Consider the following 17,155-nt stretch of genomic DNA (forward strand, 5'->3'; position numbering starts at 1 on the left):
AAATAATTAAATAATTAAAAGAGAAATTCCTTCTCTTTAATAGTTTTGCTTCTCTGTTTGTTGTTGCTATTTCTTAGTCTATTGTTAGTGAGGGGTTGGAATAGGAAAAGGGCAAAAGCCAGAGAAAACAAGTTAGAGGGGTGGCTGGTAAACATACAGAATTTCCTGTCTGCTTTACAATATTTCATAGCATCAGAAAGCCAAGTTTAATTAAAAACTCAATTCTTGGGAAGAATATGTCAGGACAAAAGCCAAAATGAATATAATTAAGAAACTGAAACATGAATGGATGCGTCTAGAACAGCGGCACATGGAAATGAAATGAGAACTTGTTAGAAAGAAGGGAGAGGATGGCAGAAGAGCCCTTGGTTCAAGGCTTACAAAGAAGGGAAAGGAACAGACTGTCATCATATCTGTGGATACACAAAGGATCAGAGCAGAAACAAGTTGTTTCAAGGGATACAGGGCCTGTCATACCTTTGTCTAACACAAAGCAGAGGGTTGAGAAGCAGATATCTTTGTAGAGCTTTGTAAAGAGACAACAAAAAGTCAGTGATGGCACATGTAAGATGCTTTCACTTTTCCCTACGGTCCAGTCCTGTAATTTTCTTTTGTGTATCTAACTGCCAAAGTGCAGCAAACTGGTATCTATAAATCTGCCTGCATTCTGATGTCAAGAAGAGGCAATAAAGGGAGAGTGGGAATACCAACCTGCAATTAAGACCAGTGCTGGGACAAGAACAATAAGTGCATTGACTAGTTGTTTTACAGAACATGCTGCAAATTAGTCTATTTCCTGTTTGACATGTTTGTTTGTAATACCTCTTCTTTAGTCAAAGCTGGAATGCAATTATTGTCTTGTCTCAAGCAGCATATTGTTGAGTTGCGATTGTTCAGAGAACTAAAACAAAAGACGTCAAAATCTCCTATAATGAAGAGAAATTTTAAAATGCTATGATTGATTACTTTTAAATGCAGACCAAAAAAGCAATTTTAGTAAAATTTAAAATTACTGAATAATTTAGAGATGGTAGATCAGGAGCTTCTGTCTGTCCTACATTGACAGACGATAACATTTAATGTAACAGGTATCTAGCTGAAACCCTGTATTGGCTTTGCATGGCAAGGTTTTGGTGGCAGGGAGGGGCCTGCAGGTGTGGCTCCATGAGTAGATGCCAGAAGCTTCCCCGATGTCCGATAGAGTCAGGAAAGAAAATGGTTTTGTACACTGCGTAATCTCACTATGGAACCACCTGCAGTGTTGAACCAGTTGAGAAACAGGTATTGAACAGGATTCACGAAGATACGAGTCACTAATCAAGAAATGCTGGGGTGTAGAGTGCTTGCCAGTCTTAATTATTAGAGATCAGGATGATATCTAGCATGGAAGGATAGCTACTTTTGCATCTTCCACCCCTACCTGGCCTCTTTGATACCTACCCCTACCTGATCCTTGCTCTTTAGTGAGCAGCTCCAGTTCTTAATCATCTTGTTCAAAACAGACTATTGGACCAGGTGGACATCACATTTCTCTCAGTGCAGCATCTTCACTAGGTGTCTGATGAACAGCTGCCTCTCTGGCATGTCAAATATTATCTTTGATGTGCAAATATATTATTCTGTTGTATATACCACTTCAGTATTTTTGCTTATTTTAATTGGAATACCAATTTAATTTCCACCTGCCAAATGTACCTTACCAGTACAACATGGTATAAATGGTAACTGAGGAGATTTATGTTTTTGAATGAGGGGTTAGTTTTCAGTGACCTTGCCATGTCAGACTTATTACTCTCCTGCCTTTTTCACACAAATATGTTGATGCACAGGTTAAAAGTTCCTCTTCTGTTCTTTTCCTAAGCCTCTCCTGTGCAGACATTGCCAAACTGAAAATTGACAATATGTTGAAAAAACTAAATTTACTTACACTTGTGGCCTAAGAAAGATTGAAATCGGAGTCTTCTTGAGGTAAAGGCTAAGGCAGCAGTCCATCATGCCACCTTCCTTCCCTCAGTCCCCTCTCCCTCGCTTGCCAGGCTTGGTAACACGCTCTTTTCTTCCACAGAAGGGGAGCTGGAGGCAGAATGGCTGCAAGACGTAGGTTTATCTACGTTGATCTCGGGAGCTGAAGAGGAGGATGGCCAAGCCCTGCTGTCCACTCTGACCCGAACTCAAGCTGCTGCTGTACAGAAGAGGTACAACACATACACTCAGACCCTGAGGAAGAAGAACAAGCACACAGTCCGGGATGTGCGAGACATCTTTGGCACCAGTGACTCCTCTGTAAGTAGCTAATGGATCCTACCAAATGCCTGTGAGCTTGATTTATACGCATTTTGCAAGTAGCTCATCAAAGCTTCTAACAGACAGGACCCCTTTTCTGCCAACAATGTACAGACAGCCAATGGCAGTTCCTGACACTAAGTCCAGACTTTTAATGTTGTGTTTACTACATTTTGAGAGGAAAGGAAGAAAACGAATAAAATTGGTGGTGCAGAGTTTTGCAACTAACCTGTAACATAATGTTGTATCTGTTGCCAGCCTTTCTCCTGCAATCTCCTATCAAGACTAACATTTACTCCCTTATTTTTTGGAAATTGGTGAGTTACTCTTGCCAGCTATTCAAATTTTTGCTAGCTTCTGGGGACACTTGCTGTTTACTCAGCAGTCTCAATGGTGAAGTAAAACTTCTTTAATGAAGCAACTGGGTTTCAAATATGCATAAGTAATTAAACCCCTGCCAGCATGATTGCAACTGGTACACTGACAGTTACATTTCACATACGTAGCAAATGAAAATCTATTAACTGTTCATTTGCTTCATAGCTTCAGAAATGAGCATTACCTCTGGTGTTTTCACCCACTTTCCCCTGAGGATCCCTACACATTTTGATTTTTGTGAATGAAGTCAACTGTGTGAGTTTAGTCCAATGTTCAAAAGCAACACACATGACCTTACATATGCCACTCATGACATCTTAAATGGGAGTCACCAATAAGTTCACCTTTGAAATTAATATTAAAATTCTTGCCATTGTAAAACACCAAGAAATTTTTTCATTATGAAATTACTTTGTTCTTTTTTATTTGTCCTACCTTCTTCTCAAAGCTTGGCATCCTATTTGAATTTAAAACAAAAATTGGGAAACAAAATCATAGCTGCATATTTATATCAAAATTGCAAAGATATAATGGTTGAGGAGGTAACTTATTGTCTCCAATTTACATATCTGGGCTTTTTTGAACCTCTTGCACCTATCCCACAAATATATCTAGAAGCATCCAGTAGTTTCTTGGGGGCAGACATTCTTGCATGAGAAACCATCAGGCATTTTGCATGAACATTAAGAAGCTGATGGCACTTTTATTAGATTAGAACAACTTCTCCTGATTCAAGTATCTGTAAACCTTAATGTGTTTAAAATTTTTAATAATTATAATAAATATTCAATTTCTTAATAAATTTCAGTCAGCCAAATAATTGTTGTACCAGTTCTCTCAGATGGGCACACTATTGATCTGGTTTTCACCTGCTTGTTTTTCACCTCTGTTTCTTATTTGCTAAATGAATCAGGAGCTTCAAAGCCATCATCCTTCAAATCACTGTTTTACCTCCTCTGAAATTCAGTTCACTTACTAGTTCTGCACTGTGAAGGCCTGAAAGATAAGACCACATAAGTAATTAGGACTTCTAATTCTTTTAGTCACAAAAATATGCAGTTCTGCAGGGTGCTTACCTAAATGTTAAACACAGATACACAAACACAGATGCAGAGCACACCATCACCTCCCTCCAATGGGCTGTGAAACAGTTTGTATTTCTAAAAGCCTGCAAGGTTCCCAGCACCCTTTTGGCATTCCCACTAACTATTGCTCCTATCTCTGCTGGTTATTATGGGATTTAGAAACTTTGTCCTAATTATCAGCTTCTCAGGGACAAACACAATACAAGAGGGCTTGTGCCATGACCTGAGGGTTTCCCAAGCAGTCCTTTGTAAGGGGGTATCAGCTGAAGCAGTCGCTTATGCTCTGCTGCCTCTTTGGGCATGGCACTACAGCTGCTGGTGAGTCATTTTGGGAAAGCGATCCACATCAAAAACAACCCAGCCAAAAAAGAAGAGCCACAGGGAACAGGGAGGGGCACATCTTTTCAGCACAGCTGCTGAAGAGAGGCTGGTAAAAAAGCCTGCTTGAAATGATGTACAGGAGTTTTGCTTTCCCATCCTGCTCTTTAGTTGAGAAGGGAAGAAGGAAATATGTTGCAAATAGCAAAACAGCTCTAATTGTTTCACATAACTCTATAATCCTCCCCATTAGGAGGATGGATTTACACCTTCTTCCCAACAACCTAAGCATTGCAGGAGCCTAGAGGGATAGGTCACAGGATGGATTACTCTCTTCTGTAGCTAATGATGAGAGAAAAGGTAATTAGCTCACTAGGGTCACCTGAGATGAGATTTAGGAGACACTGAAGAAGAATAGTTGTCATCGGGGGGAGGGGGGATGAGGGATTTGCCCTATTTTCTTCTCTCTGTTCTGGAAAACACCTACCTACTAGATGTTTTGCTATTACTACCTCTGCGTGGGTCAACATAGAGCAAAAGGTGTTTTTCCCTCACTCTGCCTTGAAGTTCATCCCCTTTAGAGCAGGAGCGTTCCCTCAACAGCCAAAGTGGACTGAAATGAAAGGAAATTAAGCTATATTTCACCTTTTTTTTTTCTTTTTTTTTTTTTTTTTGTGGTTTTGAGTTTTTTTGGTGTGGCCCATCCTGGAAAGGTGCCATGATCCCTGGGGGCAGAATGCAACACCTACAGTACCTTGCCTCTCCAAGAGTGATGCCTTGGTGGAGCAGCCTGCCCCAGCGGAGATGCCTCTGGTCAGCTTCAGACAGGCCTACACACAGCAGGCACAACAGCCAGCCATGGAGATTTAAATTGGGTGGTTTATTAACCACTGTGGCCTGATTTTCCTTACTGCTGGTACCCCACTGCTTCCATCAGAAGCTATTGGCTTTGATAGTGCCCAAAGCCTAGAAAAATCAACAGCAGAATATAAATGGGGGGTGAAACATTGATTTTGTTATTGGAGGGAGGAAATGAAGCATCGTGGTCATTAACAGCCCAGCCCTGTACGTTGTGATCATCTAAAACTCTGCAAGAGTTGTAGGAGCACTTTACTTGAACAATGCATGAGGAAATCATGTCCTAATTAAAGAAGAATCACTAACTAACCCAGAGCTATTTGCATGAATAGGCATTTGTGATGACAGTGCTTGAAAATATGAAAATATCCAAAGCATGAGCATCTTGTATCCTGACCAGAGCCATAAGGCTATCCTTCTCTGTCTTTATTTTACTCAGCTGCAGGACTGATGATAGAGTTTGATTGGTTTGGTGCTCCACAGATCTTGTTTTACATCCTCTACAATGAGAGTAGCTACTAAAGAACCGTCTACCTAATTTCCATCTTTTTCTTGCTCTTCTGGTTTCTTCTTCCCATTGGAAATTCATGTGCTAGTAAAGACTGGGCTCACTTTTAGTATTAGATAATGAGAACTGTCTAATGAATCACTTTCAGTCAGAAATTAGGATATGTGGAGTTTTGCCTTTATTGAAGCCCCAGCCAAATGAATAAAGCTGTCCCAATTTAGTTAAAGACACAATTTGACTCTTGGCCTTTCACATTCATTAAGACACAAGGTTCCAAAGTTTTTTAATCTTCTTTTTTACTGAAGAAATAATCTGGATCTTTAAAATTCATGCATTAAAATGGTTTTATTCCCAGTCTTCCCTCTTTTTTTATCATATTATCCTAAGATCTAAAAAGAAAAGAAAAAAAAATTAACCGAGGAGGAGGGGGGTCCTGTTTGGAAGAGATTTTCACAAAAGAGACATAGATTTGGCTTCTTTATACATTCTCACTCTGTAGGCTGGGAAATGAGACCAAGAATAGCTACCCCTGATACTGTATACTGTTCACGTTATTCAACTGCCACAGCTAAAGCAGGCTGCAGACTGTTGCAAGCACTGCTGGGTGGTGAAGCAGAGTTCTGCTGTCAGCTCCCCTCTGCCAGCTCCACCATGCTCAACAAAACCTCGTTACTGCAGCTGCTTCACTATTGATTTCATCTGTATAACAAGGCTGGAAGGATTTCTTTCTTAATAAACTTGACTCATTGTAAATCTATTCTGAATACTGTTCACAGGGTCAGGCATTTTGAGCAGTGAAAGTACATGAGCCAGTTGCTAATGTTTACCATTAATTTCTCCATCTGGATCTTAAGCAGTAGAGTAACTACTTCTATGTTTGATTTTCCCAAATTGCTGAGGCAAGTTTAACCATCCCTTCCACTTCCATACTCCCACCTGAAATTTATAATGCTTTTTTTATGTCCTAAAACCTTTTGTGTAAATGTTATGGGATTTTATCACAAAAGCATCCTACAGTTCTTCTTTTAGAAAAATCGATAGTCCTTACAGTCTTCTGGTAAAGGAAGTCCATGTGACTCAAATCCTGTTTGCTATCAAGTTTGTGGGCCACTGAATGGACTCTCTCAGGAGAGATTTTAGTCATGTTACATTTGACTTTGTTACCCAAATAGCTCAGAGGAGAAGATTGAATAAAACAACTGCAACATTATTTCAGGCTTCCAATTGGAAGAGCTGCCTGTCTTTTGAATATCTGACATTTTTTAGCAGCCTGAATGCTGCTCCTATGCATTGGCTACAAGTGGGGAAGACAAAATTTCTGCCCTAAGGCATTGCTGCTTGTTGATAAACAGCCAATTTCGCAATTTAAAGAGCAATTTAAGGAGCAGCTATTGGGGGATCGTGGGGCAAGGTTCAGCTGGAAAGCTGGAGCAGCTCCATCAGGCTCAGGGTGGGTGAGGCAGCAGATTTCACAAAGGGGGGGCTCCAAAGGCTCCAGCCAGGCTGCAGAGGACAAAAGAGAAAATACAAGACTGGTTTGGGACATAGTTATTTTCACTGAGCATTTTTTTAAATTCCTGGCTTTTTTTTTTTTAATCAAGAAAATGCAGATGAGCTGCTACTGCCCTGTGTACACATAAACACTCAGATTTGTCTTTATGAGTCTCAAAACCGCACAGAACAAGGGCATAACTCTACTGCCAAGAAGAGGTGACAGTACTTGAATGTCACTCCTTGGGCTTCTGAGCCCCTTTTCTGCTGTGCCATACGCACTTCCCCCATTTTCACACAGTGCAGAATGATTTCTGGAGTCAAAAGAAACTAACTGGACTGTAGCAAAGGTCAGGGTTTTTTTTCCTAAAACTGTTTTTGCAGTTCACTGATGAAGCATTAGTATATAACCTATGGGAGGACATCCGTCCAACAATTCGTTGGTGCCCAAATCCTGAAAGGCAGCGATCAGCTTGATTTCTGACAGGTGCTTGGAAGCAGCGGATATACAACATGTGTCAGAGAGTCCTCAAAAAGATTTGTTGGCAAAATGATTAAAAGCAGGATAGATTACAATTTGACAAGGACCTTTCACTTGGTACAATTATGTACAGCAATTTACTTGGCTAATTTCAGTCATTATGTAGGACAGGACTCATTAGCTACAGTGAGCTGCAATATTACTGACCTCAACGTAATCCAAATCTGTGCAGCCTGGGGTTTCCAAGATTAATTCTCAGGCTTGGTTGTGAAAAATGTGCTCTGGAGAATCACAACAGGTTGTTTAAACTTGGCAAAGGAGTGTAAGCTGAGAATGATTGCTTGAACTGTAGCAGTTTCTGTCCATAGACGTTTACCTTCACTGCAGTCTGATCATTTTTCCTTGCCTATCAGCCCACATTTGAGACAGTTCCAGTGTCACCAGTTCCTTCTAATGGTATCCAGCTTCCTGGGCAGAAACCAGTTTGGAAATCAGTTAGCTGTGAGTATGCCAACATATAACCAGTGTTCACTTCCTCCTAGGAAAATGATAGACAGAAAGAACCTTTTGTGGTTCAGAGGCTAGTCCCTTCTTTTATGTTGCTGCATATATCTCCTTAAAATCGTTGTCAGCTTATTGTCATGCAGGAACCAAAGTCTCCCATTCACAGCGGTGTTGTACAGACACAGACTGCTGTCCTTGAGGCATCAGTGTCCAAAAAGTACTGATCATTGCAAGGCTGGGAATGTAAAAATAACCTCTAAAAATATGGTGTAGAATTTGTCCAAAATATGACAGCAGTGTATTTTCTTGTTGCAAATCCTGACAAGAAAGGTGCATATTTTCTTCACATTTCTTCTCCAGTGCTGCAGAAACTGTGGTATTAGAATTTTTTTTTTTTTTTTCTGCTTCTGCCTTATTATTCTGATGTACTAATGGTGTTATTTTGGACATCCCTTAAACACTTTACTCTGACAGTGGCTGGCAGTGCCAATGAAAATAACTCTGCTCTGCTCAGTGTCTGTATAACTGTCAGCAGCCTTCCATGGGAGTGTGGAAGGCTTTTCTTTTGTTTTTGAAAGCTCTTCCCATCACCTCTGTTCAGAGCTTAACTAAATGGATATTAATAGAATCATAGAATCATAGAACGGTTTAGGTTGGAAGGGACCTTAATATCATCTAGTTCCAACCCCTCTGAGTTTCTAAACCAGATCCTTAGATGCTTACCTGTGTTGCCACAGACATTTTTCATGGTTGCAAAAGCTGCCCTGCTGGTACCTCTGCACCTCAAAAAGTGGTATTAGAACAGCTGGGGAACCAAATGGCCAGGGATATCATGGACTGTCTGTGGTCCCAGGTCCACGAGTGGAAAGAGAGATGGAAAATATCTTAAATGGCTTGGCAATTAGGTAACATCTAAGGCTACAGTTTAGAAGCCAGGAGCCACTTAATAAAACTTTTTAATGTCAAAATGACAAAACAGTGTTGCAAAAGTTTAAGTCCCTATATCTGTAAATACAATGGTTCAAAAATCATGGAGCATGCACACATTTACAAAACATGTCATGATTTTTAATTCACTTTCTGATTTCCATGGCTTTTGAATGCACCTGGGTCATGTTAGTAAACTCTTCTCTGCAGTTCTGGGGGCTGAAATTTTACTTCACTTCCAATGAAGATTATGATTCGGTTCCGATTATGTCTGTCTAGTACCTGGACTTTAAGGAAAACCTAAAAATTGTTCCAAGATGTGAGAGATCAGTCATAAAAGTTGGCAACACTGGAACTCATGTGTGTTATCATACTTTGGACTTCATGACAATAGGGTATTTCTGTGCTTGATTTTACTGATTTCAAAAATTTTCCTCTGGAATCCACTGATTTCTGGAGGTGACTAAAACAGAGCAAAGCAGTAAGTCATTTTGCAATATCTGCCAGAAATTCCAGTAGTAAAGTGTTTTTCAAACTGGAAGTTTGTACATTGCATCCTGTTTTGGTGCTATAAACCTAAACTAGCAACTGTGAGAAATATACATATGTGAGCATATAAAATATATGCACAATGTCTTATAATTGTACATAAGTCAACAGTAACCTAAGAAATCACGTCAACAGCATTTTTCTGTCAGGAACTCTTATTTTTAATTGTTCATTAGACAAGTGCCGCCACAGTTTGCTGGCCTGGGTAGACAAGGTTGGAGTACAAAAACTTGGTAATTCCTGATAAACAGGAAGTTCCAGCTTGACTATCTTTCTCACGAAAAGCAACAAGTTAAATAATCTAAAATGAAAATAGGGATTTTATTTCTAAGGGGTTATTTCCTCCAGACAAAACAGGAACATGCTGTGGTTTACACTGAAATTCCTCTTTGAAGGACTTCCTTTATTACTTTCTCAAGATTTTTGTCATCTTGGTTCACTTTTTTAATGTCTCTGCACTAAATGCAAGCATACATTCAGCATTCACCTATAATTTCCCTTATTTTCAGCTAATAGCTGTCTAGACTGTGGACTAGATAAAGGCAGCCCATCCGTAACAGAGGAGCTCTCCTATGAGGTTTCTTTCTCAGAATCCATTACAGTCCTTCCAAAAACCCAAGAATGGCCGAAAAACCAAAGGTTCAAAAAGGAAGACTCTGCTTTGCCTGTAAGTTTGTTCTCAACATATTTCCTCAATTGTTTTCTTTAACGCAGTAATTTCCTGTTTTATATCCCCAGCACACTGGAGTCTGTTAAGACATTAGCTGTCCTTTGCTCTGTGTGCTCCATAGAGACTTCCTGCTGTGCCTGCCTACCACTTCTGACTGATCCCAGAGAGGAACCAAAGTTAATCTGGATATCGAAGCTTGGTTTTGACTTGAGCCCATCACAGATGAATATATGATGTAGCTCAGTCCACAAATATTGCATCATCTACACGTTTTTCACAAAGAAATAAAGACCAGTTACTGGCACTAAAACTAGCAATCATTTTCATTACTGTCCTGTATTCCTACTTTATTCCCCCACGGATTATCTGCCTTTGTTGACACATGGATTTAAAATTGCTTCACAGACGAAGGGAGGAAAGCAAGCCTTAGTCCTGTAGCAGTACTGATTGTCTGCAATCAGTATTCAGTGCAATTACACTATAGGAAATACTACCTGAATGGTTAAAGGAAAGTTTATCACACCATACCATATCATTTCATCCAACCAGATATACACTGAGCAGTTGTGTCATTATCTGGAATAATTTCATGAAGCCAAGGAAGTCAGTTTTCTATTTCCATCAGCCCTCACAGCTTTCATTCCTGAAAACTGGAGCATTAGGTTTGTGCTTTAGATACCATCATTTCAGTGAAATTTGTGAAATAGCTGTAAATCATTTGGAAGCATTTCCTGAACGTTATGATGTCGTGAGGTCCTGAACTAATCTGAAATTGTTACTATTCACACAGACATTTAGTTCTCTAAGAAGTATCCATTTGTCCATCTTAGGCACCACCAAGGAAGAATAACCTGAGATGCAGAAGTAAGCTCCCATGTTGAAAGGAGGGATAAGACACCAAGTAGATTACAACTGGCGTGAAATCCCTATGCTTTAGTGTATCTGGGTTTTTTGTAGTGGGGATAATTTGGTGTCCTGTGGAGCGTAAGAATATCGCTGCATTCATCATGATTTTGGCAAAACAAAGGTTCCTCCTTGCTCCATGTAATAGCAAACCTAGGACCACAGCCTTCACTACAGCACACACACACAAATTGTTCTCTGCAACAGCTTGGACAATTTCCAGTTGATATAGCAGGGAAATTGATGACAAACAGGGAAAAGAAGATGTCGCATTGATTATCATGGACCTGTGAGGTGCATAATTGATTAATATTAGAAAAGGACAGTATTGTGCTGTAAATGAACTATTCTGCATGCAGAACATCATTTTGTGTGCTCAGAAGAGTACATGAGAAATATGCCAGGTCGTCACAGACAGAGAGTTTCTGAATAAAGTCAAGAGTTGTAGCTGTTGACATTGGCATTTATCTTACTTCACATGCTGTCACATATCATATTAGTTTTTTACCATATGGCTCTGACAGTAACAGGTCCCAGCAAAAAAATCACCTCTTGCTACACAGAACACCAGTCACCTACACTCTGAAGGACTATCTCTCCTTGCTTAAGGTGGGCCAATGGGGCCAGACTGAAGTTTACACAACATCATACTTTCTCCAGGACAGGTCTGACACAGTAATATAATCAGCTTCATGGATGGCATATACTGAGATGCACAGAAATAGATCATATATAGTATAAAATAGAGTGCCTCCTGCAGCTCCCAGAAGACCAAACTCAACATCGCTGTCCTCATAGGGTTACATATAATTTCCCCAATACGGGACTATGATCAACATGGCTTAATTGAAGATATTAGAGAACTAAGAGTCAGTAAGCATTTCAGGCCCATCTAGGGACAATGTATAGTTCCATATAGAAACAACATATCACACGATATCAGACATGATCCTTAGCCAAAATGCTAGTAATCTGATTTCAGAATATCTTGGCCTCCTTCACTGCTGCATGTTGTGACTCCACTGTTTGTAAGAAAAATGACTGGAAAATTGTGACACAAGACAGAAGAAAGTGGCCCAGCCCCAAACCTTGTGTTAACACTGCATCACATCATTGTGATCCTAGGAGTCAACCAGCCACCACGGAAAATTGTTATAGTTATGCTTTGGAATGGATTTGGACTGTTTGTCATTTTTTCTTGGCAGACATACCTTTTCTCTTTCACCTTGGAAAATATATGTGATTTTTTTCTTATTTTCAAGATTATTTATTGTGCTTTGACTGCTTTTTTGCATCACTGGAACTTAAATGCATAGATACTCGTTAGTATTCTATGTGTCTTCAGAAGAGCATCCTCCGTGTAGATTTTGTTACATTAAGTCTCAGCTTAAAAGTCACAGTGGAATTCCTGCATTCTAGTCTAAAATGCCCCAGACAGCATGTAAATTAGTTATTCCATCCCCTGCAGTCTTTCTCCCCCAGTTATGATTAATCTCCATTGAAAGACCAGTGTGATTCAGGAAGCCCTAACCTCCATGATCTAGATGTCCTTTGTCCTCTCTTACTTTTGAAATCTGGTGCAAGTTTAATCCTTTTTTCATTTGCTTTTTTCTTAATCTGTTTGACTGGCTTCATCTAAAGATGACCTATTGAGTCCAAATTTGTTTTAAAAAGAGCAGACTGGGCTGGAATCTCCCAAAGTAAAACATTATTAAAGGCTGTGTTTCCACTCAGTTCCCTAAAGGGAGGAGATGATTTGTAATGTTATTTATTGATACGTCTATCAATTACTGGTTTAAATTACAATTAAATTGAAAAAACATACAATACTAAAGATCCACAGTTCTCTGAAAAGCACTGGGATTTAGTATAACTTTGTTATTATGTCTAATAATTATGTCAAAAACTGATGGGTATTTGTTCTTTTTGACATTTGTACAAATGCTTCTGTTATGACTCAATGTTCCTGGGTCTGGTCCACAATACTGCAGTTTCTAAAATATGTAGACATCTTCACATGTCCCCAAATTACTAAGTGTAATTTAGTTCAAGCCTCCTTGAATAAATTATTTCTTAGCTACTGAGAGTCCTGTTTCTAAGCCTAAATGTTTCTCAAGTAATAAAAACTACCAGTAAATGGCAGGTTGGCATCAGGACTAAGTGATTTTGCTTCTGGGCTTTTCCTCAGATCTTTAGTTTGAACTCTCCTATAATACCTCATAAATTAATAGTAATATGCAAAGCAGACACAGATTCATTACACACACACACAATTGATATACAACCATAACCATGATGAAATGTGTCAGCTACTTCAACAGCATTCAAAGACGCTCCAGGGGAGGCAGAAACAGAGCAAAACATTACATCCTGCTGAAACTGGGCAAAGTTTAAGCAGCACATAGCTCATTTGTCTCAGCTGGAGTACAGGCAATGAGGTTAATACTACTGCTCCAGCACCACTTACCAGTCAAACTGCAAGGGAACATGATGAGCAAGAAGCTCAATTTATGTTTCAGGTGGATGCAAGTTATGTCAACATACCAGGCCAATAGACTGTATTCTAGTTCAGCTCTTTGGTATTATCCATCTACCCTAATATTACTACCTATCACATACTGGCATCTCTTTCAAAAGAAAAAATCACTTCCTGTAATTTTCGTGCAAATAAAGATGCAACTCGTCTCTACTGTAGAAATTCATTGTACGGAAAAGCCGGTTTGGACTGACAGAGGTTGGAGACCTCTCTCCCGAAGACATGAAGAAGATACGCTACCTCTCCCTGATCGAGCTAACTGCTTTCTACGACGCGCTGGGGGTGGAGCTGAAGAGGAACCGTGCAGAGAGGGTGCGGGGACGAGGTATTTTGCTGTGGCATCCCCATGGTGGCCACCCAGGTGCCGCTCAGCATTGCAAAGAAGATGTGTACAAGGCTGTGTTTCCTTTTTCACCTTTGTTGTTATTATTTTTAAGAAAATGGTCTGTTTGGAGTCCCTCTCACCGTACTGCTGGAGAATGATCAAAAGAAGGTTCCTGGAATAAAAGTTCCCCTCATCTTCCAAAAAGTGAGTATAACTCAACCTGCTCTGCCACTAAGATTTGTTTTTCCATCATTTGCACTGACACTTAAAATAGTCATCAGATAAAAGACGATGCAGGATTTACAGACTTTGTGTCTGCAGGTTGTCTGTCTGTGTTGTGGATTGAAAACCTTGTGGCAAGGAGACAAAATTTGCTCCTTTTGTGTGTTTTATCTGTGGTGAGGACCCCTTTCAATTTCTGTAATTACATGAGACCATACAGGAAACTTTGGGAAACAAATATCTGGCTTTCTGTTTCTCTTTCTCATTAAATTAGAGAGCCATGCAGAATTGTGTGTGTGTGTGCAAAAGTAGCAGAGGTGAATTGTCTCAGGAGTTTTAATTTCACATGAACTTAAGCTGTAGGTATTGCTTAGCTATTATTTCCAGAATGAAAGCGGTATCTTCTCATTGAGATTTGTATTACAAGACAGCATCATTTATGTAAGTCATTTGACAGTACAATGACATCCAGTGGCTGTCTTGAAGGTACACAGACACAAGCACACATGCAATTACACAGGTTCATATGATCTTGAAACGACAACAGATTTCCCTGTAAATACTGACCAAAGAGAAGGTGGTGTGGAGTGTCAGGGGAAAGACTGACATGACTTGAATATTTACATGACTTTGCAATCAGCTCTCCTGTCAAGATACCACGGGAAATTAGAAGGATTCAACGGCTAGGGCAGGAAGCAGAGCTGGTGGTGAAAATCCAGAGCTGTATGAATAAGTGCTAGGAAATTATTATTTTTTTTTTTCCTTGTTCTAAACTATGTTAAATCAAAGCTTTTTTTTTTTTTTTTTTTTTTTTTTAAATAAAGAATTAGAGCGGAAAGCCTATTCCACTATTCACAGAAATATCAAAATAAAATATCCTGGGATCATTTTGTAATCTGAGTTCTCAGTTCCCAGAAATGTATGTTATCTATAGACCTTTCCATTGTGCTCCTTGGGGAAAGACTTGAACATTTCTCAGAGGTTAATTTTCCCTCAAAACACCATTGTGTTTTACCCAGTGTATCTGCCCTTTCACTAATACGTTTATCTATTAATTGTTCTGTAGCAGTGCCAAACCTCAAGGACAGAGGGGCCTGTTGCATTATTGGTTTTCCATACTCTGCATACTCTGTATTTCAGGGTCAGGAATATGAAAAACCAATTAGGAAGGTTTATTTACATGAGCTGGCTTGTTTTCATTAGCAAATTATATAGAAATAGATCTTTTTCAAAATATTTTCAAGGATACCTAGCTTGAAAGGTAGTATTTTTAACTGCTTCTGAGTATTTTCCTGGTTGTTGGTTCTTTTTTAGTTGCTGCTCAAGCTTGAGGAAACAGGTTTAGAAACTGAAGGAATTCTACGAGTGCCTGGATCTGCCTCCAGAGTCAAGGTACATGCTCATGCCAGTTTTCTGTCTCCTGGACCACAGAATCTATGTAAAACAATACAGCACACACAAATTCACACTGCACATAAATACTGATTTGTGTAGCTCAGCATTTCTATTCTTACCAGTCAAAGGTCATATTGGTTCCTGGGAACCAATAAATCACAGAACATGTGGTCTATTGCTTTGCATTTGTTAATGCTCTATATAAAGCACAGACTTGACATTGAATGCAGTTTTGCTCCAGTAAACATTGAGGGATCCTTTCAGTTTATCTCTATCATCTAAAATTGCTGTGATCTTATCTCTGTTTTAATTTATTTCAGAAATCCAGAGTTACTAAACTGAGTGAACTTCAGATAAAGATCTTATTCTATGTCAGTTTAACCTTTATTCCATTTTATTTCTCATTTATCTTCTGTGATCTTACAATTTCATGTTCCAAGTGAGAGAAACTTGGCCTGCTTCACTTTTTGGCAGCTTCAAGTACTGCATTTTCACAGGCTATTTGCAGGCTATGAACACAGGATAGTTGGTACCCAATAACTTGACATTGTGGTGCAGTAATGCTTGCAATTGTTTCTCCAGACTAACTTCATTCCAGGAGCTGGAAGCCTTTGGCAGAGGCAAATTAGGAAAACAAGCTTCTTATAGTGCAGCCAACTCCCACTTTCTCATCGTCAGGAAAGCTAGTCTTGCTTTCCGAGGCAGGATGTCTCTGCATTGTGGCAGCCACACAGATATCGGGGTTTGCTAAACGTTGATGGGCTGGGAATCCTCAAAATGACTGTACAAGAAAAAGCGGCATTACATGAAACACACTGAGGATAAGCAGCTCCCTTTGACTCTCTGGATTGAGGAAAGCTCCCAGCACCTTGCTAAGTGCTACATCTTGCCAAAGGGAGCTCTACTAATTTGGCCTATGCTTTTCAGCTTCCTCATTTTTTCCTACAAATACTTACAGCATTATTTCACACAATCTCAACTTTTTCCAGCCTCTCCGGGGAGATTACACAGCATGGCTGTGCTCTAATTAAATTACTTTCATATTCCTTGCATATACTGCACTGTGTCTTGTTCACTTCTTATTCACAGCCTATACCCAGGGAGCTGCTATGAGATATGACTTTATATGTATACTGGGTGGTAAGTTAAAGTGCCCATATGAAAGCTTTAAATTATTTGAGTTTTGGCTTCACTTAAGTCTGTCCAACAAGCCAACAAGCAAGAGAGAGGGTTTTTTCAAAGCAGATCCAGATTTCATTCTTCAAAGCCTTCATACATTATTATGACATTAGGATTTGAGAGCATTCCAATTTTATTTCAGTCCTGTTTGGAGAAAGAAAAGTCATATGGAAGTGATTAAAGGCTACTCTTCTATAAAACAAAGAATAGAAGAAATAAATACAAGTTTTCCTCTGTAATCTAGTTTTTAACAACAGCTCCAGTGAACCAAAAATGTGTATTAGTCTACCATAGGATCAGTCACGTTTAAAAAAAATATTGAAAAACGTTTTTTAAAAGTACTTAGGTGCATATATACATGTATATGGAGGAGGGGCAGGGCATAAAATGTACATATATGCTTGTCCTTCTAGATATATGTATTATATAAAATGCTTATGTTTCAAATATCTTGCTTTCTATTCCTATGGCTTTTGCCCAGTTCTCAGCAGAAAAATGTGGAGTAGTTTTTCTGTCCTCTTGTGCTTTTGATGAGGGCAGGAT

General features: G+C 39.4%; 1 protein-coding gene across 1 annotated transcript in view; it reads left to right on the forward strand.

The window, feature by feature from the left end:
* Nucleotides 1-17,155, forward strand: part of ARHGAP28 (Rho GTPase activating protein 28) — a 75,710-nt gene that overhangs the window by 44,068 nt on the left and 14,487 nt on the right. Inside the window, exons 3-8 of the mRNA XM_030496002.1 lie at nt 2,066-2,283; nt 7,816-7,903; nt 9,892-10,049; nt 13,651-13,816; nt 13,929-14,020; nt 15,353-15,430. Coding sequence (XP_030351862.1) covers nt 2,066-2,283; nt 7,816-7,903; nt 9,892-10,049; nt 13,651-13,816; nt 13,929-14,020; nt 15,353-15,430 — 800 coding nt within the window. The remainder of the gene's footprint in view (nt 1-2,065; nt 2,284-7,815; nt 7,904-9,891; nt 10,050-13,650; nt 13,817-13,928; nt 14,021-15,352; nt 15,431-17,155) is intronic.

This window comes from Strigops habroptila, chromosome 1 (genome assembly GCF_004027225.2).
Source record: "Strigops habroptila isolate Jane chromosome 1, bStrHab1.2.pri, whole genome shotgun sequence".
In the NCBI taxonomy this organism is placed as follows: Eukaryota; Metazoa; Chordata; class Aves; order Psittaciformes; family Psittacidae; genus Strigops; species Strigops habroptila.